This window comes from Canis lupus, chromosome 29, assembly GCF_048164855.1.
Source record: "Canis lupus baileyi chromosome 29, mCanLup2.hap1, whole genome shotgun sequence".
In the NCBI taxonomy this organism is placed as follows: Eukaryota; Metazoa; Chordata; class Mammalia; order Carnivora; family Canidae; genus Canis; species Canis lupus.
In genome coordinates, this window is record NC_132866.1 from 33311903 (window position 1) to 33339463 (window position 27561).

At 41.9% G+C, this 27561-nt stretch overlaps 1 protein-coding gene, 2 long non-coding RNA genes and 1 pseudogene across 16 annotated transcripts in view; 2 read left to right on the forward strand and 2 right to left on the reverse strand.

Moving 5' to 3' along the window:
• Positions 1-700: 700 nt before the first annotated feature.
• LOC140621109 (uncharacterized) lies at positions 701-4184 on the reverse strand. Its single transcript, XR_012020832.1, has 3 exons — positions 3535-4184; positions 1623-2225; positions 701-816 (listed from the first exon to the last, which is right to left on the reverse strand). It is a non-coding gene; the product is annotated as an uncharacterized lncRNA (long non-coding RNA).
• A 708-nt stretch (positions 4185-4892) lies between these two features.
• On the forward strand, positions 4893-9272 carry LOC140620634 (stress-induced-phosphoprotein 1 pseudogene; annotated as a pseudogene).
• Positions 9273-10979: 1707 nt separating this feature from the next.
• LOC140621111 (uncharacterized) lies at positions 10980-27224 on the forward strand. Of its 12 annotated transcripts, XR_012020839.1 has the most exons (8): positions 11054-11358; positions 13433-13491; positions 15040-15249; positions 18163-18345; positions 21827-21898; positions 22158-22343; positions 25308-25574; positions 25820-27205. It is a non-coding gene; the product is annotated as an uncharacterized lncRNA (long non-coding RNA). The 12 variants fall into 12 exon arrangements; XR_012020835.1 differs by lacking the exon at positions 13433-13491 and having other exon boundaries at positions 25820-27204; XR_012020846.1 differs by lacking the exon at positions 13433-13491 and having other exon boundaries at positions 22232-22343; positions 25820-27204.
• The window catches only part of LGI1 (leucine rich glioma inactivated 1), a 38860-nt gene continuing 30948 nt past the window's right edge, over positions 19650-27561 (reverse strand). Inside the window, exons 5-8 of one of the 3 annotated variants that reach the window (XM_072806003.1) lie at positions 27034-27105; positions 24267-24436; positions 23826-23990; positions 19650-20067 (exon numbers count right to left, since the gene is read on the reverse strand). In XM_072806003.1, the coding sequence (XP_072662104.1) occupies positions 20030-20067; positions 23826-23990; positions 24267-24436; positions 27034-27105 (445 nt within the window). In that variant the 3' untranslated portion in view covers positions 19650-20029. Of the gene's footprint in view, positions 20849-23825; positions 23991-24266; positions 24437-27033; positions 27106-27561 lie in introns of all 3 variants that reach the window. The other 2 variants (XM_072806001.1, XM_072806002.1) reach the window with 2 other exon arrangements.

Below are 27561 nucleotides of genomic sequence, written 5' to 3' on the forward strand. Positions count from 1 at the left end.
TTTAGTTTACCTGTCCTGGACTCTACCTGTCCTGAGCTCTGGGGCCTATATGCACAATGTAATTTCCAATCTGCCCCAAGTACTAGGGCCACTCCCCGTGTTACCTTAGAGACGAGTCCTGGGCTGTTGTCTGATCCGATCCTAACAGGAAAACCATACCTCGGTAAGAGGTCTTCCAGCAGTTTCTTGGTCACGGTCTGTGCCGTTTCATGTTTGGTGGGAAATGCCTCTGTCCATCCTGAAAAAGTATCTACAAACACTAGTAAATACCTGTATCCGTATTTTCCAGGTTTTACCTCAGTGAAGTCCACTTCCCAGTAGGCTCCTGGGCGGTCCCCCTGGAGCCGGGTGCCCGGGTTAGATCCATGGGCGGAGGCATTAGTTAACTGGCACGCGTGGCAGCTCGCCACGATCTGCTCCATCTTTGCTCGGAGTCTTTAACAGTGATCTTTGCATGTCTTGAGGTCTCCCACCTTCCTTGTCCCCACGTGAGTGCTCCGATGCATCCTGGATAGGACTCGCCGTCCTAGTTCCTCGGCAGGATGATGCTGGAGTCCGCCGCCCTCCACCAGCCACGCAAGCACTGGGTCACAGGCAAGGGTTTGATCCAGTGTAAATCAGCATCAGTATAGTTGGGGGTGTCGGGCAGGGTCGGTGCCCCCGATCGGGTCTCCGTTTCCATGGTTACAGCTGCTCCCCCCCCCCCCCCCAGCCCCCCGCGCATCCGATTCCTTTTCAGAGGAAACTGCTGCCGTCCGTGCACCAGGTGGCGTCCGTCTGCAGTGGCTGGTCCTGGAGATCTCTGATTCCCTGCACCTGCGCCAAAATTTCTTCACAGTCAGGCGGGGGGGGGGGGGGGGGGGGGGGGGGGGGGTGTCCCAGTCTGGGTTTGGGAGACGAGAGGCACGGGGTATTGGCGGACCCTGACAGGGTCTGCCCCCGGCTTTAGTTCTATGTATATGGCCGGTCGGTGCCGGGCCAGCCCAATTCCCCCGGGTTCTGCCCATGCTTGGGGAAATTCCCGCAGCAGCCGACAGTCACTGTCAGTCATTGGGGCTGAGGGCGTTTGGTGGAGACGATATTCGTCTTCTAAACTCAGGACAAGCACCTGAATCGGGTGCCCCTTTGTTTAGGACTTTTGCCCCTTCGGGGTGGAAGCGAACTTGTGCCCCCATCTTGGTGAGCAAATCCCGACCTAACAGCAGGTATTCTAATAGGGACACTCAGGGATGACCATGCAGGAGTGGGATGCCCGGCCCACGCCGAGATCCACAGTTCTTCGGGTAGTCCATGAGTACTGTTTGGTGCCCGTGGCCCCTCGCATAATGTCTTGCTTGCCAATTTCCCTTGGGGTTGTAATAAAACTGAATGTTGTGCCCCAGTGTCCACTAGGAATTCAACAGGTTGCCCCTCCACTTTAAGAGTTACCCTGGGCTCGGGGAGGGGTGCTGAACCCCGACTCCCCTAATCGTCCAGGTCCCCCATTTTCAAGATCTTGGCAGGGGCCTTAGATCTTTTGTTAGGGCAGCTTTTCGCCCAGTGGCCCTCCTCTTTGCAATAAGCACATTGGTTTTTGTTCAGCTTAGGGCGCTCCCGACGGGGACCAGGGTCATCCTCCTTACCTGTCCCTGAAGCCAGCTTCTTGAGGTGCCTCCGTCTTTCCTGTGGGTCATCCATGGTGTGGCCAGCAGGATCCTGGCCAGGTTTCGGGTCTGCCGGTCACTTAGTTTGGTTTGTTGTTCTTCCAGACTTTCTCTATTATTATAGACTCATTCTGCTACTATCACTAAGTCCTGCAAGCTCTTCTCTCCCAGTCTCTCTACTTTTTGCAATTTTTTTTTTTTTAATGTCCTGAGTGGTCTGGTTAACAAAAGCCATGATAATTGCGGCCTTTGTTTCCGGGGCTTCTGGGTTCATAGGTGCACTCCCTAAAAGCCTCTATGACTCTCTCTAAGAAGGCTGCTGGACTCTCACCCTTACCCTGTCTCACATAACCATACCTCGGCCAGATTGGTAGGCTTGTGCGCGGCAGCCTGGAGACCTGCCCCTAGAGTCTGGCGGTGGACCCGGAGTCTCTCCTTACCTTCAGCTGAGATGTGCGCTTTGGGGGGTAAAAAGGGTTTTAGCCAAGGAGGGGAATTCTCGATCATGTCCTGCCAGGCCAGGATGTAGGGCACCTGGTCAGGGTGGCCGTCCGGTTCATCCTTGAAGATCTCGGCCTTAACCTGTAAGATAATAGGTAGGTGGAAAGTTCCTTCTTGGGGCCATCCCACGTCAAAGGTTGGCCATTCTGATATGCAATAAATTTGAAATTTAGGTCCTGGGATCAAACCCTGCATCGGGCTCCCTGCTAAGTGGAGAGCCTGCTTCTCCTTCTTCCTCTGCCCCATCTTCTGCTTGTGCACACTCTCTCTTGCTGAAGTAAATATAAAGTAAAAATATAAAGTAAAAATAAAGTAAAAATAAAAATTCCTTTAAAAATTTCCCTTATCTCTAAACCTTCTAAGATACGTGTTGGCAATCATTCCCTAAGCATATGGCCCAACAATATACATTTGAAGGGTCTCATGACTAAGGTTTTATTAAACCCAACAATAGCTAGCCCTCTCAAGGTCCTGGAAACCTTGCTTCCAAAATTTCTTAGAGACTTACCCTATCCCTAAGCCCCTCCCAACTTGAAAGTATATAATTGGCCACTCCTCATGACCCCAGTGCAGCTCTTTCTGCCCAGGGGTCCTGTCCCCATGCTTAATAAAATCACCTTTTTTGCACCAAGATGTCTCAAGAATTCTTTCATGGCCTTTGGCCTTGAATCCTAACATCTTTCCTATATCAGCTGCAAGAAAGATTAGTGAGGTCAGTGTAAAGGCTCTTGATGAGGCTGAAGGTGTCGTCACACACAGGTAGCACCCAGGAAAAGACAGTCTGAACCAGACAGGTTTGGTTTGATTGTGTGTGACTTTGTTCTGATTTGTTTGTTTGAAGACATTGGCTAGAGAATAGTTAGAGAATGTTCTATGATGGTGAGGAGAGAGAGGAGCAAGCAGGAATGGAAGGTGGGTCAGTAATCAGAAAGAAACTAGCATTTGGTGTTCAGATCTTCCCTCCCTCCCTCCCTTCCTTCTTTTTCTCCTTCCTTGCCTCTATCCTTTATTTTTTAAAAAAGATTTTATGTATTTATTTGAGAGAGAGGGACAGAGATAGTGAGAGAGAGACAGCACAAGTGGGGAAAAGAGGGAGAAGCAGACTCCCTGCTGAGTAAGGAACCTGATGCCAGGCTAGATCTGAGGACCCTGAGATCATGACCTGAGCTGAAGGCAGATGCTTAACCGAATGAGCTACCCAGATGCCCTATCATTTCTTTTTTTAAATATAGAGGAGATGAGAGAACAAGAAGATATTTAGTGAGTGCCACCTCATGAGAGTTGCCATGAAACACAAACCTACTAAAGTATTATTTGCTGTTTATCTGATAGTCACAATTAATCTGCATCCTGTATTTGTATTTGCTAAATGTAGGCATCCTGTACTTACCCAGCCTTGGCTTTTCCACTTCAGCCTCAGTTAGGGAATCTCTGGGAAGACAGCTGCCACCAGAGGCAGCCGGGTGCTAAACTGACTCTAGATGACAGCAGTCTTAGGGCTTCTGGGTAACTCTGAGGGTGCCTTCCTTTCTCCTCCAACACACCCCATCCCCACCCCCAACTCAGCCGCAACTTTCCACTGCTCTTTCCTAATCTTGCTCTGTTAAAATAGCTAAATTCTGGAAACATTTAAAACCCTTTCTAAATGTAAAAAGAATCTGTAATGTGATCTACATCCTGCCTTCCTAGTTCATTGCAGCCACAAATTCTTTCTTCCTTTAGAAACCTGAATTTGGGCAGCCCCGGTGGTGCAGAGGTTTAGCACTGCCTTCAGCTGGGGGTGTGATCCTGAAGACCAGGGACCACGTTGGCTCCCTGCATGGAGCCCGCTTCTCCCTCTGCCTGTGTCTCTGCCTCTCTCTCTCTCTCTCTCTCTGTCATGAATAAATAAAATCTTAAAAAAAATAAATAAAAACCTGAATTTGGCTTTAAAGCTCTTGTCACTCTCCCTGTTGACCTGGGTGTCCCCTCCTCTCCCTGCCTTCTCTCCTGCCCTCTAACTACACAGACTCTTTGCTCCCTCATCTCCCCACCTCCTCCTGATGCTGCTTGTCACCATGGTTACATGGGAACCTGTTTCTGTGGTGCCCTCTTCCATAGCTTGCTTCTGAGGTAATTTCCCCAGTGAATTCCAGCTCCTCTCAGCTATCTCTGCCCTCATCTTCCTCCAATGAAGAAAAAAAATTTGGGGAGAGAGAGAGAGGGAGGAAAGAGAGAGAGAGAAGAGAGAAAATCCTAGCTGCTCAGATATAAAAATTCTATCTGCAGCTGAGAGATTTTCTCTAGGTAATGTTACCCCTTCTTTTTGTTTTCCCTGTTTAAGGAGGAAAAGCCACTTTGGTCCTCTCGTACTGTGGTGTCACCTAAATCCATATGTAATGTAACATTTAATTAATTGCTTTTTGGTCTTGGGGCTATAACAACACCCAGTAACTGTTTTCTTCTATAACCGCCTTCAATTCTGGAAGTTAAAAGTGTCCTTTCAGGACAGAAAAAGGAACTGCACTGAACCAAGATCACTGGCTCTGTCATGTGGGGGAGGCATCAATGTAAAAGCATCAGCTGGGTCGGGCTGGGTCATGCCAGAGGTTCTGGAGGACAGTCTTCAGCTGTGTAATGAGATGGCAAAGCTAAAGGTCCCTAGAAAAAGGAACTTTCCAAGAGGGATGGAGTGGAAATATCTCCAACAGTTTTCAAGCCACAGAAATGATTCTGAAAAGCTTTAGGTGCAGCAACATGGAAGCAAAGATCAGAAACAGCAGTGTTTTGATAAGTCTTTGGCTTTTGATTTGCTTGGCTTTTGGTATGCTGAGATTCTGTGAGTTAGGTATTTTTCCATGTTCCTCATGCACTGCAGGATAACCTACTCAAATTATGCAAATGATCATTCAAAGCAAGAGGCAGAATTATGTTAGTGTCTATAATTCTATTGTAACTATGATTCATAGGGTCCACTCTCAGAGAAGACTTGCACCAAATGAACAGTTGAGCAACTTTTTTTTTTTTTTAAATGTCATTAATGGCTGTAACTCACAGAAACACTTAGAATTCCTGTGTCTTCGGTCACCCACTCCCCTTCCACAGCTGCTGCTGGCCCTCTTGCTTCTAAAACACAGATTTGGACATCCTCTTTCAGCCTGATCTGTGAGTTTCTTTGTGTTATTCTCCTCCCAGTTTTGCTTCATGAGAGTCTCTAAAACAGGACCCTGCTGGGAGGACTATGGGAAAGGAAGAAACCGAACAGAGAAAGGCAGAACCCTCTTTAGCTTATAGGGCCAGGGGAAGGACTGGAAATATGTTAACATCAAGGTTTTTGTCTGGTTAGACTTACATTTTTGAGAACAAAGCTAGCCATAATTTCTTTAAAGCATCTGAGCATCTGCCCAGACCTTTTGGGACAGCTGTCTTAATAGCTATGATTCTTAGTGGTACATCTTACTTGACCCTACTTCTACACATGAGGTCAAAGGAGTCTTGCTAGTTTTCAAAAGCGGTAAAATTCAGCTATACCCCGTCATCTCTGGCTTAACCAAAGAAGAATGGGAGGCAATGAAGTATGGCCCTCGCTTTGTGTGTATTGCCCATACTTACCATCCTCTGAATGAGAACACTGACTTTCTAGAAAAGAAGATGGAGGGCAGGACATCTATAGGGAAAATGAGAGTTAAGTGTTTATATTATCTCTCTGGTGTGTGTGTGTGTGTGTGTTTAAGATTTTATTTATTTATTCATAAGAGACACAGAAAAAGAGGCAGAGACATAGACAGAGGGAGAAGCAGGCTCATGCAGGGAGCTGATGCGGGACTCAGTCCCAGGACCCCAGGATCAAACGCCCTGAGCCAAAAGCAGATGCTCAACTGCTGAGCCAGCCAGGTGCCCCAGTATCCCTCTGTGTTGTGGAGGCAGTGGACATTGGTGGCACAGGCAATGTAATGGTAAATCTGTTGGGGCACACAGGGAAGGATGCACTGATTCAGGCTGAATTTAATGAATCGTTTATATCTTGATTGAGTTATTAGGAGTTTATGTTCTAGTATTCAGCTTTGCATGATCCAAATTGCTATTCTGACTGTTCCTCTTGGGATGACTAGGCTTTGGAAGATTAATCTCCCAGGAGGCAGGACAGTGGATAGATTTCATGGAAGAATGTTATCACTGGGAAGGAAATCTCTTTCCCCAAAACCCCTCCCCACTTTAGCTGTACCTTTTCTGGCACTACCCTTTGTGGTCCTGGTCTCCTGCAGCACAGATGTCCAGAGCAGTTGCCACAGGGTCCCTGGAGAGTCACTTGCAGGAGTAGTCTGGTTCTGCTGCCCTCTGCTGGCCACAGGGGGCATATTCCGCCTGTTAACCATTGGTTCATTGTCTCTCCCCCAAAAGGCTGCGATTATTACCCTCTAATTCTTTTTCCTTTGCAATCCCTCTTATTATTAAGGAGGGTGGCATGGAGCCAGGTTTCAGCTTCCATGTAGAGTTTATCTATCTAACATCCCCGGGTGAATGATTCTGGCACCCATCACAATGGATAATGGGTTATTTCTGGGAAGGGCCCTGAAATATGTCCAGGAAATATCTGAGCTCATCAACTATGCCCTGACTCATTCAATATGTTATCAAATGATATCTCTTGACCTTGCCCCCATATATTATGATAGTTTCTATTTGGGAGCCTCTAAAGAGAAAGCCACTTTCTATAGCATAATAATAATTGCTATTGTTACACTTCCTCTACTATAGTATCCTTGAAGCAGTAGCTGAGTGTTGCAGATATCTCAAATCTTAGCATCAGGTTGACCCTTTAAACTGAAAGTAAAGGGGAGAAGTTTTGGAAAGATGCTAATGGGGGTGAAGTTGGGTATCCTGAAGATAAGGGACACTAAGTTTAGATAGCCCAATGTGCCGGGTTATCAGGGACCAATAACACATGCCAAATTTTATTGTATGCTGTAGACCACCTTAGAATCTTGGGCTAGCCCCTCTGGCCCTTCCTGGCACACCAATGCAGTCTGGCAGTGCTATGCTTGGGCTATATTTCTGGGACAATATACCCACCATGTAACCTTTCTTCTTTGTCATGGAAGAGCCTTTTAGCAGATGTGTGTGTATAAAAGTGGTCAGCACTTTGCCCCTACACCAGTGTAAATACTGTAAATATGACCATCTGGCTCATGTCATTGATAACTACAGGGCATATTGGCCTCATATTAGGAGGGCAAGACAGGACGGGATGAGCACTGGCTGATATACTATATGTTGGCAAATTGAACTCCAATAAAAAAAAAAAAGGAGGGCAAGACAGTAAAATCTTCATCAAACAGAGACATCTCCAAGGACTGAGGCCCTTTTAATCTTTCCATTTTCAGAGAAACTTCTCTTTAAAAAAGTTATCCAAGTATTAAATGAAAATAGGTTTTAAGGGTTGGGAGTGCAGAGCGGATGGAATTGATTCAATCCAGTTCCAAGCTGGGCTATGGAGCAGGTAAATGAGCTAGCGAAAAGAAAAGGCAATAAGGCCCTGAGTGCAGGCAACTTCGATGATGCGTTATAGAGCTCCTCTGAGGCCATTAGGTCAGATCCCCAGAACCACTTGCTTTATGGTAATCGCTCAGCAGCCTATGCCAAGAGAAGTGACAACCAGAAGGCTTATGAGGATGGTTGCAACACCATTAACTTAAAGCCTGACTGGGGCAAGTTCTATTCACTAAAAGCAGCAGCTCTTGAGTTCTTAAACCAATCTGAAGAAGCCAAGTGAACCTATGAAGAGGGTTTAAAACATGCAGCAAATAATCCTTAGATCAAAGAAGGCTTACAGAAAATGGAGGCCCTGGTTGTGCAGAGAGGAAACCCATGGATTATTTCAACATGCTTAATCTGTATCAGAAGTTGGAGAGTGATCCCAGAACAAGGATGCTGCTCACTAATCCTACCTACCAGCAGCTGATAGAGCAACTATGAAGCAAGCCATATGACCTGGGTACAAAACTAAGATCCAGGGATTGTGACTATTCTCAGTGCCCTCCTGGGAGTGGATCTGGGCAGTATGGATGAGGAAGAGGGAGTTGCAAGAGCTCTACTGCTACTTCCTCCCAAAAAGGATACCAAGCCAGCCAGTGGAAGAAGATCTTCCATAGGATAAGAAGCAGGCACTGAAAGAGAAAGAACTGGGGAATGAGGCCTCCAAGACAAAAGACTTTGATATAGCCTTGAAGCACTATGACAGAGCCAAGGACCTGGATCCTACCAACACAACCTACGTAACCAGTAAGGCAGCTATGTACTTCAAGGAGGATGACTGTAGTAAATGCTGGGAGCTTTGTAAGGCCATCGAGGTGGGGTCAGAAAATTGAGAAGACTATTTCCAAAGCTTATGCTTGAATTGGCAACTCCTATTTCAAAGAAGAAAAGTATAAGGATGCCATCCATTTCTATAACAAGTCTTTGGCAGAACACAGAACCCAAGATGTGCTCAAGAAATACCAACAGGTGGAGAAAATCATCAAGGACAGGGAGCAGCTGACTTACATATAAACCCTGACCTGGCATTGGACGAGAAGAACAAAGGCAATGAATGTTTTCAGAAAGGGGACTCTCCCTAGGCCATGAAGCATTAATACAGAAGCCATCAAACAGAACTCAAGAGATGCCAACATGTACAGCAATGGAGCTGCCTGCTATACCAAACTCCAGCACCAGCGGAAACTGTGAGGACTGTGAGGAATGTATCCAGCTGGCGCCAACCTTCATCAAGGGTTACACACAGCAAGGAGCTGCACTAGAGGAGATGAAGCACTACATTAAAGCCATGGATGTCTACCTGAAGGCATTAGATCTGGACTCCAATTGTAAGGTGGCGGCAGATGGTTACCAATGCTATATGATGGCCTAATAGAACCAATGTGACAAACTGGGGGTGCAGAAGATAATGAGTGACATGGTCATACAGCTTATCCTGGAACAGATGCAGAAGGACCCATATGCACTCAGTGAGCACTTGAAGAATCCTGTAAGAACACAGAAGATCCCGAAGCTGATGGATGTGTGGGTCTGTCACAATTTGGTGATGACTGGCTCATCATCCTCTTTCCTTCACCCTCATGTAGAAAGAGCAGGGACTGCAGCAGCGAGTAGCATGGAGCAGAGAGGAGAGCAAGGGAAAACAAACAATTTCTCTCTCTCTGTTTACATAGACCAATGTGGAAGATACAGAGTCTTACTGACTTTACTCGTACTGCTACTGCCTCTGGGCCCTCCCAGCACATGCGTGGTGTCTTCTGCTGCCCTGGGGTTCCATGTTTGCTTCTCCATTCCCAGTCACTGTGTCACCTGCTCTCCCATAGTTGGTTATTTTTTATTTGAGGCAATGAGCATGTGTGGGGAGGGGAGGATAGTCTTCCCGACCTCAGGTCCCAACTATATTCACATTGTTTTTAAAAATTCAGATAAAGAATTCTAATAAAAGCAGTAGTAGCAGTCATGCATACTTTGCCATGGCTCTTTTTCCCTCTGATACTGTTACTTAGTAATGTCCCATATAGTGGCTATTCCATCAATTCATGTGTTGATGGAATAGATTATGATGACTTGGAACAGTGCTCTCAGTAACATGTACAAGAAATAAGTCTTTATTATTTTAAGCCAGTAATATTTCAGTGCTACCCAAGTATTAATAATCCAGCTTATCCTGACTGATAACGATCAGTGTAAGTACATCAGTGTAGGTCAGTCATTAGGGCCCTGATTGCAGACACCTGGTTTGAATCCTAGTTCAGCTGTTAGCTACATGCCTTACATAGACTTCCTTACTTCTCTGAACTTCCATTTTTTCTTTAGAAAACTAATAAAAAAATATTATTTAAAAAATAATAGCATTGTTACAGGGGTTGAATGACTAAATACACATAAAATATTCAGCACGTTCTACATATATTAAGTGCTCAATAAATGGTAGCTATTATTATTGCTTTCAATCATTAACAATATTTTAACCTATTAACCATAAGTATGCAGGCTATGCGAAGACAGGAGGAATGTGTGTGAGCCAGTAGAGTTATTAAAGTAGATGAAATGCTGCCTTTTAGGAGCTATAAAAAGGGGTAAGATCTTCCAGCTTTGTGGTGAAAATATGTACATGTATGACTATTCTGTGATGGGGAGGGGGATTATATTTGGTCTTTTAAAATAGTATCTCTGCTTGTTCACACTCCATTCACAGAACAAGCCCTCTTTACTAAAACTTAGAGAATTCTGTGCTAAAAATATTCCATTCCCATTTGGTGTAGTGAAATGTCATATCCATTAAACACCAACATACCAAATGCTGCTTGCAGATTCTCAACCCAGCAAACCCAAGTCAACAGGAAATCATGATCAACCTCAGCTTGTTCATACTGTACATCTTGACAATTATTTTAGAGAATATTCTAAGGCTTAAGTGTTATCTTACAGCTATCTTAGAATTATAATTCATATACTCCAGCCAACTAATTTTTAAAGAAAAGCAATTGTGAGCAAGGAAGTGCAAGTGACTTCTCAAGGTCACAAAAGTATAAAGGTGGTTGTATGAGCCAAGATCTCCAAACTTCCAAGCTATGTTTTTCTCCTATAACAGAGAGTTACAGATTTTTCAGAGCTCTAAGGACCTGTAGGTTGACCTGATCCAGTTCCAAGATCTTATAAAGAAAACTAAGGCTAAAAGAAACTCAATGTCTTGCTTTAGGTAATCCTTAAAGCTAGCACATTGGAAAGCTTTGGCCAAGTATTGTAACCACAGGCTTGGTGTTCCTGATGTGCTGCTGGTCAGTTCAATGTGATTGGCTAACAACATCACAATCACCTAAGGAATGTTTAAAAATAAAAAATTCCTGGGTCCTGTTCTTTGAAGATTCAGTTTCAGTGGCTCTAAGGTGGGGTCCCAGGAAGCTAGATAGTTAGTTTTTGCTTTCTAGGTGGTTCTGGGAGGGAAACCAGTTGGGGGAACCATTATTAATAGAAGTCAGTGTTTTGTGTTCTTCTCTTCTTTGCTAAGGTTGATCTATGATAATTTCCAGCTAATGCCTAGATACCTGTGGGAAAGCTAAGTAAGGAGAATCCTGGGCCAGTAAGGAGCCTTTAAGATTTTAATCTTGAAGCCAGTCTCAAGGTGATCAGAGCAAAGAGACAGCTGCCCTTGCCAGGTGAAGATTGATCTGAAGTGGAAGCACATCCAGAACAAAAAGTGAGCTAGGAATGCTTGATCTCATCTCCCAGGGAATGGGTGGCCACTAAATCAGAATTGGCAGCTTGATTTCACTTGGGAAAACATCATTTTGAAACAGAGGATATCAGTTTAAATATTTTAAAACAGAATGTTTGAGAGAACACCATTTACAAATGTATATAGCAATTGTAACAGTGAATCGTCATGAATAATAGACAAAGATGGGAGATTATATTTTGTCAAGTTTTGCAAAATAGGAGCCGGAAGGACTCTTTGAAACCTTTTAGTGAAGGGCTTCTAGACACATTTAAGGGTGTGGCCCCTTTCCTGGTAACTCTGGCTCTCTGAATCGAGATTCTCCACAGAGACCACACCTCCAGTTGATGACTGTTGTTGTTTTGCCTGTTCAGCATCCTTTTTCCTTTTTAACAACACTACAATTTTGCTTTAGGGAAATACTCTTACCTCAATCTCATTGCACATGATTCTCACCCATGGGTTCCAGGGGTGGGCATGTGACCCACACCCGGCCAATCAGAGCCTTCTCTCCTTAGCCAGAACAATTGCTTCAGGGATGAGCCCTGGGCCAATGAGCATCAGCTTCAAACTTTTGCTAGAACTACTGGAAAAGGAGCACTGTGTTTTTATTAAGCACAGCTAAATTGGCAAGATGTCCTGTTGGAGGAGCTGATGGGTATTTCTTTCTTTCTTTTTTTTTTTTTTTTAATTTTTTATTTATTTATGATAGTCACAGAGAGAGAGAGAGAGAGAGAGAGAGAGAGGCAGAGACACAGGCAGAGGGAGAAGCAGGCTCCATGCACCGGGAGCCTGATGTGGGATTCGATCCCAGGTCTCCAGGATCGGGCCCTGGGCCAAAGGCAGGGGCCAAACCGCTGCGCCACCCAGGGATCCCGGTATTTCTCTACCACAAAAGGAGAGACTGATTAGATAGAAGTCAACAATAGAGTCAGAGATAAACAGATTCATGAAAATAGCATCTGAATATCTGGTCCAGGTATTTCTAAAGTTATATGTATTTTTATATTTAAACTATTGTAGTTGGATTTCAGCAACTTATAACAAAAAGAATCCAAACCACTATGTCTCCTCAGGGATCAGATCCTGGGTGGAGAAATGATTAATGATTAATTAATTTGTCTAAGTTTATAGTTTGTGAGCAGCCACAATGAAATGCAAACCCAGGTCTGTCTGCATCTAAACACATGTTGTTAATTACTATGTCCACTGCTCTAAAGAGAGAAATATTGTGGCCAACAGCAGGTCAGATCTACAGGCAAAAAGCAAGAAAACACAGGTCATGTTTCACTTTTCCCTTAGATCCCTATAGAACTTACTTTTGCCCCTTTTATTGTTTTTGCATGCTGCCTTTTAGAAATAAACCCCAGAGGTACATAAATCCTTTAAGGGTAGGGACAATTTCTCGCTCATTTTTGTTTTCTTCATACCATCTTCCATAGTACTTTGCCTATAATAGATGTTCAAGAAATGTTTTTGATAAAATTGAGCTTTTTGTGTCCATTGGTGTAAGTACTAGTCAATAGTCCTAGGATACTTGGAATGTTCTGGGTTCCTGACTGGGGTGTTTATCTGGCAGCTTACAAGAGTCCTGACATTTAAAAAAAGATTTATTTATTTATTTGAGAGAGAGAGAGCACCAGCACAAGCAGGAGGAGCAGAGGGAGAGGGAGGGAAAATCTTAAGCGAACTCTGTGCTGAGTGAAGAGCCCTACTGAGGGCTGAATCCCACGACCCAGAGATCAGACCTGAGCCAAAACCAAGGGTTGGACACTCAACTAACTGTGCCACTCAGACACCCCAAGAGTCCCAGGACCCTGAGATCCTGACCTGAGCTGAAGGCAGACGCTTAACCCACTGAGCCACTCAGGCACCCTGAGTTCTGAATTTTTAATATATATTTTGTCTTTAAGAACTTTATAGCATGGTGTGTCACTGATGGATGCTACCCAAAATGAATCTTGACATTGCATCTTAACTGGCTATGTGGCTGGGAAAGTTACTTTGCTGTTCTAAGACTAAGCTTTCTAATTTGTAAAACAATGCCCTATTGCAGAATCACAGAGGATGGAATAACAATACAGATAAAGCACATGGTATAGTGCCTGGCTCATAGTAAGTGCTTAATAAATGCCACTTATTATTATAATGAAATTAAAATGTTAAAATATAAATTATAATATTAAATTAAAATATTACAATTTCTAAAGTTTTTTGTTATTTATTTATTTATTTATTTATTTATTTTAGAATTGTTAAATATGTGTGGGTAGACAAGGTTAAGGGAATAAAGGACAAAGAACAGTTGTCCTGGGATCTGGCACTGTTGGGAGGACTGATTTCTGGGACACAGTTTTGCAGAGAATTATTGTTAAAGGCTTCAGCTAGGGAAGATGCTTCTTTCGGGACATCTGAGTAGTGCCGACCACGGATGTGGATCCTTCTCGGGGATAAAACTTTCAAAGGGCATAGACTTTCTGAAAGTGTTAGTATCAAGCTTCTTGTTCTTGGGTCTCCATGGATTAATTAAATTAGTTCCCATCCTTCATTTTTGTGGATCAGTTTTTAGGTAGATTTGCTTCTTATGCTTGAATGGAGATTTATTTAGAAAAGAAATTATGTCTCTTTATCTTCTAGAATACCCCAGTTATCCCGGGGAAGCAGGTGGGCTTGTGCAGGTCTATTCTTTTGGGGTAATCCATGACCAGGATTCTTTATGGGGCTGGAAATTTGCTGTAGGGGAGGAAGCTGCTTCTGAGATATGCAAACAAGAAGGCTAAAGCTGGTGGGCTTAAAGCTATTTCATTTCCACCAGCTTTTTTTCTACAACATAAGACTATTCCAGGGGATAAAGGGGGGGATGGGATGTAAAAATCACAGACCCCTAAGACACAGTCCTGACCTGCAGAGATGTGTAACCTGGTAGGAGAGATGGATACAAAACAACCAACCATAATACAAGGCAGAATGAACTATGAACCTTGCTTATGGTAAAAACCATGGGTTGGGAAAGCTGGAGAAAGGAGAAACCATATCTAGGTGGTTAGGTGAGGACTAAGATGTCCAAAGGTAGAAGAGTTGGGAAAGGGCATTATTGGTGGTAGGGTAGCCTGGGCACAGAAGCAAGTACATGCTCAGATGAACAGGGATTGGCAAATTGTGAGTTTAAAGAAAGTGTGGGTAAAACAGAGGATGCTGGAGTGGAAGAAGAAGCTGGCTAGATTTTGAACTCAATCTTTAGGACTTTATAGGGCCACTTGAAGGTCTTCGTAGGCTGGTGGTGGTCCTAGATGTTCTATGCAATGGACATCCATTCAATCATGTTAAAATGCATCTACATCCCACACTAAGATCAACATGTAAGAACTGCGTTGAGGGAGTGGAGCCCTCATTGACTAGTCAGTGTACCTACAGATGTGATCCCAGGACCAATGTCAGGCCAGATGGAGTCTGGAATCAGTTTGGGATGGAATGAGTACACGACTTGAGAGGAAATGTTGAGGAGCTTTTACGGCAATTTGTCATTGCCGTAATAATGAAGTGTGTGATTAATTTTCTGGTAATTCATTTTTATTTTAATTTCCAAAAATATTGGTCCACAACACAATGGAAAGACATTGGCCAAAAATACATTGGAGTTTTTTTTTTTTTTAATTTCCACAGTTTAATTTTTTTAAACATTGGAACAATTTTTTTAAAGTGAGCAGCTCTGATCTAGTCAAAGTAATATTACTCTTTAAAGAAATGAGCTAAGAGATGACAGAGAAGAGAGTCTGTGAACTTGAAGATAAGATCAATAGAAATCAAGCAGTTTGAATAGCAGAGGAAAAGGAGATGGAAATATCCAGTACTCAGCATCGTATCCACACTGAGGTAACTATGCCTATACATTCTGACTTAGGTAAAGATAATTGTGTGGCAAATACAGAAATCCATTCAAACTAACATAGAACAAAGCCAAATGTGTATGTGTGGTGATGGTGGGACAGGGTTGTTAGTAGAAGGTTCCAGAAGTACGTCAAGGAATTCAGGGGCAGGCAATGCCATTGCATGTAATGAGGGATGAGTGGGAAATGGACAGTCACTAGGAATCTCTTCCACTCTTCTCTCTCTCCCTCTTTCCCCCTGTGGTGCATGCTGTGTTGCATTGCCCAGATCCTCCTTCAGGAATAAAAGACTTACTTTCCTAGCTGCTGGGAGGACTCAGAAACAGCCTCTGTTACCTCTGCTAGCCTCTGGGGATTGCTGTGGTTAAAACGCAGCCTCACTTGGGGCCATGCTTTCTTCCAGCCTACATCCAGTGACTAATCACCATGGAGGTGGAAAGATCTGGTGGGTCTCCTTGCTCCAACTTGGGATACCTGAGAAGGAAAATCTCAGTTCCCTACAGGGCTGCTTTTATTGGAACTGCATCACGACTCAGCTGCTCTCTGTCAAATTCTCCTTTCTTCTCATCCTTTCCAGGTGGCATCTCAAGGGTACCATCTAATAAATGTGTGTATGTTAGCTTCACAGAGTCTGGTTCTCAGGCGAATTTACCAGGGTCACCAGACCTCCCTCCCTCTTCCTTTTCCTCCCTTTTCTCTCTCTCTTTGCTCTTCCTCCTCCTCCCCCTCAGACTATAGCTTCTCACCTTCGCTTCTCTCTGACCTTCTACATCATTCTCTTCTTACCTTTCAGACCAGCTTCCTCTGCTCTTACAGCTGCTCCAAAATGGTGTCTTCAGCGTCTCTGTCACTGTGCCTGTAGCATATGCCCTTGTTTCCTGCCCAGAAGCTCTTTATTGGGTTGAAGTACCCATCCTGCAGCTGCCATGGGTGTCAGTTCATAACAGCCTAGATTTGCATACTTATCCGGAGGATTGTCCTTAGCCAACGGGAGCCTTCATTGCTGGAGATGTCTGAGAGGTCATCTCTTTCATGTCCCCATACTCTTTGGTCAAAGACTATCAGATGGGAGGTATAAACATCCATTCTCCTTGCCTCAAGGCAGGACACACTGTGTGGTACGATTCACACTCTGGATTTCTGGATTGGGGTCAGTCTGAAGCTAACTTCTCCTGAAAGGACGTCTCTGTGTAGAACCTTCACCTGCCCTGGTCTTATTCCCTTATAAGTATAACAGGAGAGCACTCCCTCAGTAAATCCCTTTGCTTTGAGGGAACCTGATTTAAGATAGTCACTTTACAAATCTGATGCCTGTAGCCAATTGACCCAGCCGCTGTGGTCCTAAATCCAGATATCCAGGAGAGAGAACTAGATCAGTTCAGGCTGAGCCCAGTCCAGTTTCCGGGCTGAACCCTGGATCAGGAGTTCCTCCAGGTTCAATCATCTTTGGCTGGAGAGGAGCCAGGGTTATATAGTATAGGATAGAAGATGGGTACAGAGAGAGAGAGAGAGAGGGCAACTCTCAGGAAGGATTGGCCAATTCCTGTGAACATGGGCCCTACCATCTGTCCTTCTCAGTTTTCTTAAATTCTTGTCAGTCTTCTCACTCCTCACCTCTTCCCCATCTACAATCCTATGTTTAGATTGGAGGGTGAGGTGTTGAAAGGTAGTACCATGTGATGAAGAAAGATCTGGATTGACTGTCTGTAGGCTTAGGTTGTAGCTGCCTCCCTCTGCTCACTTTGCTTCGTATCTCTAGCTCTCAGGTTTCAGGTAAATTAGAGAGTCGGTTTGCCAATTTAAATAGTCATGCTTCTGTGAAAACAAAGAATCTAAGCCTTTCTTTCTTTCTTTTTTTTAAAGATTTATTTATTTATTTATTTATTTATTTATTTATGAGAGAGAGAGAGAGAGGCAGAGACACAGGAGGAAGGAGAAGCAGGCTCCATGCCGGGAGCCCGATGCGGAACTCGATCCCGGGACCCCAGGACCGCACCCTGGGCCAAAGGCAGGCAATAAACCGCTGAGCCACCCAGGGATCCCCTAGGCCTTTCATCTCTGCATCTCTGAACTCGGCAGATAGGCTGGCACAGAGTTAGAACACTGGCAACATATTGAAAACAAGAGATATCCTTTCAAAAGGAAATGACCATGAATTACATTAAGGTAATAATGTAGAGCTTGACCCAGAAGCATGCAATATTCTGAGTGTGGAGCCAGCACACTTAGTAAGTGCTAATTTGTGTCAGGTCTCTGTTAAGTACTTTGTGTGCTGTTCTGATCACTGCTGCAATGTAACAAATCATCCCAAAACTTAGATGCTTAAATTGACCATTTTATTATGCTCATAAATTCTGTGGGTCAGGAATTTGGACCAGATGCTTTGGGAATGGCTTGTCTCTGCTTCATAATGTCCAGGGCCTCGGTTGGGAAGATTTGACATCGAGGAGCTGGAATCACCCAGAGGCATCTTCACTCATATGACCAGTGCTTGATGTAATGTTAAATGGGACCTCAGCTGGGGCTGTCGACCAAAGCCTGGACTTCCTCGGAATGGTGGCTTCAACCTAGTGGGATCTTGTAGGATCAGCTCTGAGTTCCAAAAGCAATTGGCCCAGTTCACAAGATAGAAGCTTTGTTGTTTTTATGATCTAGGCTCAAAAGCCAAACTGCATCATTTCCACCACATTCTACACATTCTATTGATTACAAGCCTGCCCAGATTTAAGAATAATGGAATTAGGCACTACCTCTTGACGAGGTGAGGGGCAAAGTTCTCATAGAACATGTAGGTTAGAAAATATTGTGGCCATATTTGGAAAATTCAATCCACCAAATGCATATTATCTCATTTAATCCTTCCACTGTTCTTGGAGTAGGCATTATTGTCCCTTTACAGATAAAGAAACTGAGATTCAGAGGACTTCAGTAACTTGCCAGGACATGGCAAGACTGGATTTAAATCCAGTCTGTACAAAGCAGGTGTTCTTCAACAGCATATATGCCGCTTATAGAAAAAGGGAACTGAAAAAAATAAAGAAATCCAAAGGCCAGTTCTCCCTGGGCACAAGATCAGGAATAGGTAAGACTTCTTATCACCCATAACTCTAGTGTCAGTTAATATCTTCCTCACGTGGTAAAGGAATTTGTTTCCTATGTATAACTTCCTGAGGTATTGCTTCTTGGAAAATGTGTAACCATTGTGTGTACCTTTGGTGCTTCAACTTTGCCTAGTATATGCTGGCAGTGGGGTTGCTGTCTGCCTTCCTCCCCCTACCCATTCATTCAGCAAAGGATTGTGGGGAATAAAAAGCTGGAGGAAGCTCTGATTCACACAGAACCAATTCATGCCATGAGTATCTTCTCCGCCGTGATCCCCTTTTGAAGCCATATGTCCCCTTTAAGTTCAAACAAGGACCACTTCCTCCAGGAACTCATCTTTGATACTCCCAGGATTTTTATAATCAGAATGTTCAGATGATGGTTGGCACTTACAGCTTACTCTGTAGGTTTCTGTGTCCTAACCCTCCAATTAATCTAAGGCCCCAGAGGGTAAGGGCCATGTCCTATTCCTCCTCAATTCTTCTCCCCAACACCACAAGAACAATACCCCATTCTGAACAGGTACTCAATAAATAGGACTGATTAGATCAGAGGGACTTAGAAGTTTATTATTATATTGTATCAGGAGGACACACATGCATCTTCAAAAGCAGTTTTGAGAGCCTACCCTATCATAGGCATTGTGCTAGGTGCTAACAATCCATGTGATCCAGGAGCAGGAGTTTAGAAATCAAATATGAGCCTCCTGGGTACTCTGCAACATGTCAGTAACACCCGAACTGATGTCTAGAAGTGAAGTATCCTTAATCAGATTAGGAGGCCTCCATATAGGGTGAATTTGAAGCAAGTAGTATAAGGTTACAATCTCAATCAGCTCTTAGATGATTCTAGGTTCAGACACTTAGAAAGTCCCTAAATACAGTTTTTAAAATTCAAAATCTTGACTTTCACTTCTTTAATAAGTTTTTTGAATATATTTTTTTTAGCTAGAGCTATCAGATAGGAAAAGGATGCTGGCCTTACTAGTCTTTATTTCCAATTAGTCTTCCCTTCCAATTTGTAATAAGTAAATTTCTCTATCCTGCTTTAAATTTGTCACTATTTCACCACAAAATGTTCTTAAAAGCTATGACCTTTGGAAACACCCTTAAATGTTCCAAATCAGCCAAAAAACCTGTTCATAAATCTTGGGTAATGAATATTAGTGTTTCATTTTCACTCCTTATTCATACCATGAGCTCTTGATCTAAACATAACCCTGTTGTATAATACTATTTCTTCAACATACCATCACCAAGAATAAAACAACCATAAATGATTACCTTTGGGATATGAAAGAAAATGTAAACATTTTATTTGGCAGTTGTTTCTGAACACATGAATAAATAAATGGAAAAGTACATATTAATATTTCTTTTTGGAGTAACAGATACCATTAAACACTTATTTACACATCTTCACTGCAAAGAACAGTCACACGATTCAATTTTGTCTTATAAAAGGTCACTTCCCACACCACTGGACTGGACAGTTAGGGATGGAGATACTGGTAGTGCTTGGTTCTAGTAGTCTCAATGTTTGAAAGGCATTCATTTGCAAGTGTGATAAGAAGAGTCATCATGCATTGAGTTCATCCGGATCATGTACTGTAGAAAGTTTCTGATGGCAGCCACAGAATTTGGTGTGTCATGCGCTTAAGTCAACTATGACATGTTTGTAAATCTGTGTATTTCCCTTAAAACTGGAAGCAAAAAGAAAATTACGCTTATTAATGGATACATGCGTGAATGATCTCGGCGCCTGAACATTTAATTCCTGAAATTTCACAAATTTGGCTTTCTCTGCATCCCAGTTATACACTTGAGTAAAGGAATAATCACTTCCAAGAATTGCATATTGGTAGTTATTTATCTGAAGAGGCTGGAACACCATGGATCCTCGTGATGGCATCCTCTGAATATCCTGAAATGAGGAACCTCCCCATTTCATTACTTTGGAATCACCAATGAATCTTGTCAAGCAAATGTACACGTCACCTTTCACGGAGAAGTGCTTAACAGCATATACATCCTCCATGTTAGGGATGTCAGTTTGGTTAGTGAATAATTGTGTTGCTTTGTTCCACTGATAAATTACAGGACGCTGGGAACTACTAGACAGGATTAAATGAGGCGTTCTGAGTGTCTGAGGTGTTCTGGCTATTTCTAGATATTCCACATCAGTGTCCCTGTACCACGCATGTAAGGATTGATGGGAGTAGAATCCATTTCCATTCCATTTATAAATGGTAGTAAAACCAGCTTTTGAACTGTCAGCAACAACAAAGTACCAGTTGTTTTCAATCTTGAATGTTTCAATGTCATTGGGTTTTCGGATTTTGAGAATTTCAATATCCTGGATTTTTATAAATTTATTTGCAAAACTGTCTCGCTTATAGATGTGAGAGCCGCCAAACAGCTGGGCCACAATAACATAGAGCTGAGTTTCAATGACTATAGGCTTGCATACTACAGTGGACGTGCCTGGGAAAAGACAAATGAGAGATTAGTTGGATGGCCATCCTCTTTTGCAGCATGTAAATGTGCAGGCTGAGGCCATACAACTTCCACCAAGATCAGCCTGGAATAAGACATTTCCTTGGTTGAATAGGCAAGGCCAATCTCCAAGGCCCAATGGCAGCAGGATTATGAAGTTCTGTGCCTTTGTGCCTCATGAGGCCTTGTTACCGAAAACTGAGTTGTCAAGTCACATCCAACCTGCACTAGACGTTCAGGACACACAGCTACAGCCTGAGTTTTCTCCTCTCACTTCTTGCAGAAAGAAAGCATTGCTTTCCCTGACACATCATGAGTTAATTACCATAATTCTAATGAAAGTTGCCATTTCTTGAGCACTAACTATGTGCTTTGCCAAATCATCGCATTAAAAATTCCCAATAATCTTAAGACATAAATATCATTATCCTCCCTTTTGCAAGTGAGCAGACTGAAGCTCAGAGAGGTTCAGTGCTGCTAGGAGAAGGCAAAGTTGGGAATCAAATCCAGGTCTACCAGAGTCTCTATGCTTTTAACCCAACCTTTGGGGAGGTGAGCTATTCCAGGGCTTCCAACTTGGACTAGAATCCCACAAGTTTCTAGAAACCTTGAAACAAAGTTGTTTTGTTTTTTTAAAAAAATATTTTATTTAATTATTCATGAAAGACGCACACACAGAGAGGCAGAGACACAGGCAGAGGGAGAAGCAGGCTCCACGCAAGGAGCCCGATGTGGAACTTGATCCCAGGACCCTGGGATCACAACTTGAGCCAAAGGCAAACGCTTAACCACTGAGCCACCCAGGCGTCCCCCAACTTACAAAGTCTTGAGCAGTGATCTGGGTAGCCCATGGTTCTACCTGTAATTAGTTTGTTCCTAGTGTGAATGGCTTCTTGCTCTAAAAATAACCTGATTTTCCCCTAAGGAAGGAAAGAGATGCCACTTATCATTTTTCTGATGCTTTAGGTCACTGGTGGCAAGAGAGAAGACAAGGAAGAGGAATCCTTGAGAAAAATGAAAAGAGGTTTACAGTCACAGGTAAAACTCCTGAAAGTTATTTTGGGATATTGCAGAAAACAATATGGATCAGTATCCTTGTTCAGTATCCTTTCAGTAAGAGTTTGACATATATCAGTAAATTCTGATCAACTAGAGGGAGCTTGGCTCTAGGAAATCTAAACAGAGCAGGGAAAATCTGGGCCTCAAGACTTTTCTAATTTTGAAAGCTCCAAAGCAGTAAGATCTGCATCAACTCTTTCTACTAAGGTGAAACTATTCTATTTGTGACACTTTTCAGGATTCCAGTGATTGTGTGATTTTGGGAAAATCACTTAGCTTCTCTGTAATTCAGTTTTCACTCTGTACAATAAGGGTTTGGACTAGATCACGGATGGCCACTAGATCTCAACTATGTATCAATACTGATCAACTGATTGATTGGAAAACTGTGTTGAGAAGGATTCTGTAGCTCTGTCTGCGCTCTGTAAGTAAGAACACCATGAATGATTAGCAATATCTTTCAAGTGGATGCATCATTTGGAATATATTTGTTATCTTTGATGAGATAATGTCCTCTGAAAGTCTGTATATATGTGATTCATTTCTCTTTCAAGTGTTCATCTGAAGAATCATCTAGAATAATTGATAGACTATACACAGGTAAGAACCTAATTTAAACTGCACAAAGCTGTTGCAGTTCATTGGAAAACTGAGGGGTTTGGGAGAAAGGGAAGCATGATCTTCCTCCTTGAGAAAGAAGGAAGCTTCTGGGAGGACTTCAGTTTGGAGAAAATCTCTTCATCTGGGCACCTCAGTCTCAAGCAAACTCCAGACCTGTCTTGATCCTGTAAGTAATGGGGCTGAAGGCCACCAACACAATCTAATTATGACCCTTCCCACCCAAAAAGGGTACTCTTATACAGGGAGGTTTGAACGTTCTTAGGAGCAGATTTCTTTTTTTAAATTTTTAAAAAGGATTTTATTTATTTATTTGAGAGAGAGAGAGAAAGAGTGAGAAAGAACATAAGCAGGAAGAGGGAGAGGGAGAAGCAGACTCTCTTCTGAGCAGGGAACCCAAAGCGGGGCTTGATCCCAGGGCGCTGGGATCATGACCTGAACTGAAGGCAGATGCTTAACCAACTATACCATCCAGGTCCCCCTTAGGAGCAGATTTAAAGGTGTTAGAAGCTAAAGCTGATGGAAACGTTTCAGAGGAAGCTCCATATTCTAACTTGTTTAAAAACTATAAACCTGTGGAAATGAGAACAAAATTTAAGAGGTCACCTAAGTAAAAGTTTTCATGGAAAAAAAAGTGGTTCCCAAGCTCAAATTAAATGCACAAAACACTGGAAAGAGGCTTCCTCACTGCTAGACTTCTCAGAGCCTCATATGTATATTATTATGAATCTCTAAGAGGGCGATATGGTTCACAGATTTATTGAACCAAAAACCATTTTTGTCACAAGGCGTACATTAACATTTTTTAGGAGTCACATTTGTGCAACAGAGCTTGCAGAGTCATTGATCTAAAATAACATCTTTATTTCATAGTTAAGAAAAAAGGAAGGCTCAGTGAGGGTGAGTAGCTCACCCAGCTAGTTTGTGGCAGAACCTGGATTAAAACTCATGATTCCTAGTCCAATACTTTTCTTTTGAAGAAAAATAATCCATCTTTTATTGCATATTTACTTTGCTAACTTCTATGCTAAGTTTCTTGAATATGTGATCACATTATCTTATGATTACATCATCTTACAACAATCCTGTGAGTTAGGTATTATTATTCTCATTTACAAGTCAGGAAATTGAGGTTTAGGAGAGTCCTCAGTCACTTAGTAAATGATACAGTTGGGAATTAAAGGACTCTAAGCCTGCCCACGCATCCCCTATATCAGTTGTCTTTTTCTGTTGCCCTTGGTCCAACTTGCTTAACTTTCTATTCAAAATATGATTAGGCTTTTCATACCTGTAATGTTGTCATAATTTCGGAAGGTCTTTTCTACGTGGTCCCATTCAAGGAAAATGCACTTTCCAGTAAAAGGCTGAGCAATGACTACATACTCATCATTCATATAAGAAAAAGTATCTATGGACAGTGATTGATAAGGCAGGTCTTGAGACTTTGCAAATTCTGCAAAAATAGGAAATGATGATGAATAACCATGTGCTAATGCGTCACTCTTGGCTAGATCTCAAATGTTCTTAAGAGATACATTTATTTAAGAGTAATAGTAAAATGATAATTTTACTTTGCTTTTAAACACACAAAGTTTTAATGCTTTATCAAATTTTAAAAAGTAAAATTGGTTGGTTGGCTTTTAAAGATATAAAAAATATCAATTTCTGCACACACAAAAATGTAGCCCTATTTTTAGCTTTATGAGGTGGAATGATTTGGAATAATTACCTGTAATAATGCAATCAAAATCCTTGGGAGAGAGACTATTGATTTTGCGTTTTTTGTATTCTGGGGGGCCTTCACAGTAGATGTCTTCAACAGTTGCATTGGTGTGGCCCAGCCATTCTACCAGCCACTTCAGTTTACAATCACAATTAAATGAATTCCCTCTCAGGTCCCTGAAAGACAAACTTCAGTTGCTTTTGCTGTAGGATTATTCTACCTAAACAGGTATGACTTCTACTTCAGCAATTAACATATGGAGAATGCCTTTACCCAGTTTTACATCATGCCCCATGATCTACCTTGAACTTGACTGACAATTCATTTTAGAGAGTTCCCACAGTTCATCCTTGAATGCCACCCAATCAATAGAACTTCATAACTTATTCCCTCTTGGATCAAAGGTGGCTCTGTCTAGAGCTGTGCTGTCTGTAGAACTACAGTGTGAACTATATATGTAATTTAAATTTTTCTGTATTTCTGAAAAAAGTAACAAGAAGTAGGTGAAACTAATTTTTAAAATATTTTTTATTTAAAATAACTTATTTTATTAATTTTAAAATAATATAATTTATTTAATATTTCACACAAAATATTATCATTTAGATGTGTAGCCAATACAAACATTATTAATGAGATATTTTACAGTTTTAAAAAATATCTCAATTTGGATGCTAAGTTTTCATCAGAAGTATGTGATCTATATTTAGATTTCATAAAATTTATAGTTGGAAAAAATAGTTTCACACGTCCAAGTTGTTCCAAACATAATTCTTTCAATAATTGAACTGAGAATCTGTTTTTCAATTTAAATTTAGTTTTTTACTTAATTTTTTAAGAATTAAGTGAAATCTTTTTTTTTTTTTTTTTTTTAAGAATTAAGTGAAATCTAAAGCTTTGCTCCTTAGATGCACCTGGAATGCTGCTTGGTAACCACATGTGTGGCTACCATGTTGGCCAGTGCAGGTCTAGAGGGTAGAATATAGTCCTTATTGTATCATATTCAATTAAATCAAGGGAGTTATTTGTTTTTGTTCTTCCTCACAGATGGAATTCATCCGGATGCTATTCCATGGTCTACAAATTCAATTTTAATAGGAAATGGCTTTGACACAGCAGAGTTAACTCAGACATACAGCAGCTCATGTCTGTGATAAACTATACAGCATGGATAATTTCAGTTTCCACATATGATCCCAACTCACCAAGCTTTCTGTTTATTTGCATTGCTTCTGTTCAGAAATTCCAGCTCCTTCCTAGACCCTTCTCAGTCACACAGAATTCCTACGATAGATACTGCCTCATCTTCACACAGTACGTGAATAATTTTTAAATGTTGAAGGATTTAAAAAAGTTTTTTGGGGGATACATTCAAGAAAACCAAGAAATCCGCTAAAAGACAAGTTGGCAAGGATCCTTGTACTTCTTAGATAATTCTTAATTTGGGCATATCAGAGTAGGCCCAAGAGGCCAAACCCATTATGGGATTTCCATAGAGACCGAGTCAATTTCAAGTGTGTTTTTGTTGTTGTTGTTGTTTTTTGTTTTTTTTTCTCAAGGATGGGCCAGAGGATGACACCCAAATAAGCTGCATCCTCAAGTCTGCCATGGCGTATCATCTAACTTCCAAGACATTCCCAAGACTGACTTCATCTCCCAAGAATATTCTGACCCTAAATAATGAGTGTGAACTTCTCTGGGTGATTGTAAACCAGAACAGATAACCGTGGTCTGTCCGAGACCCTCTTGGATGTGTCTTGCTTCTGGCACTCTCTTGGAAATAAATCATCATTCAGGAATTGGGGCACTAGGCATTGAGGCGGGGCTGGGGAAATACCAGAAGGAACAAAGAAAGTTTTTCATTAGCTTACTGATTTGAAGTTAAATACTAGGTTTAGGAGAAAATACTTGACTCAGATCTCAGATTGGAGAAAAGTTGTTTTGAGTATATATTCTGTAGCAAAATACCTTAATTGATAAGAAACCTTTTTTTTTTTTTTCATATATCCTTTCATTTGTCCCTGTATCTACCTTATGACCATTTAAATACCCTTCTAATGTCTGGAAGGAACTTAATGAAGCTAAATTGCTTTTGAGAGAGTTAGGCATATATTACTTGTTTTGCTTACAACAAAATATACAAATTCCTTACAAAGATCTTTCACTCTGAGGCTTAAAAGTCAAAGTTTGAAAGCTCTTTTGTTTGAAAAAGGGTCAAAAATAATTAAGTTCATTCCCTTTCCTGGGGCTTAAGCCAAATTCCTGGGGATTAAGCCTAGAGTTGTTGTTCAGTCTAAGGAGAGAAAAGGCAAACTTGCCTCCCTTCCCCCACTTCCTGCTCCATTTCTCTGTTGACTGACCAACCCATGGGTGTAACCTTTCTTCTACACTCGGTCAGTTTCCCAGACTCCTTTATGTTTTTCCTTTTGTAGCCCCATTTCCTGGACCTCATGAGAAAAAAGGCATCTTGAAATTTTACTCTGGGCCTCCTCTTCCCACCCCCTCAAAGTCGCTTATCAGCACCTCCTCCCATAGGACACACACTTTGCCCCAAGGAATGCCTGGGCACTTTATGTTCAGAATTTCCAGTGGGAAATACCATAGAAGACTCAAACATTAGTTCAAGTAAATTTAAAATTTAAGCCAATTTAAAATTTAAATTGTAAGGCCCTAATTAAAATTTAAAGCCAATTACAAATTCTAAACATCAATACTAGGCTTCTTTGTTAACTACTACAAATTAATTAATCAATGATTTCTTAGGTCCTCTTACACATTTGTTAAAGAATCCAGGCCTTTGAAAATATCTTTTGGGAGTGTCTGGAGATTGTTGTTTGCAAGGCTCCTGGAAAAAAAAAAAAAAAAAAAAAAAAAGACTGATGTAAACTATAATGATAAACTAAATAAAATGCATTTTATGATAAAACTTAATTATGAATTCCTTTTATTCTTTCCTGACTTCACTAAATTACTTGCAGTACCTTTTTTATTTCTTCTTCTAAAATACTACTAACATTCCCACTATCATATTTTCAATTCTTGGTTTCTTTGCTTTAATGCTCACTCAGTCTTTATGGCACTTTATGTATCATGGCAAAAAAGAAACTGACAACCCCCAAATCACCAGCAACAAAATGACATTGGGCATTGATCTTTCTATGTAGAATGGAATATGAGATTCATACTCTTAGTCAGTCTAGGGGATATGTCCCAAATGATGACTAACTAAATGGGTGACAGTGCCCATTTCCCTTCACACTCAGGCTGCCCCTGCTCCTCCCTCTCTTCTCATTTGCCATCA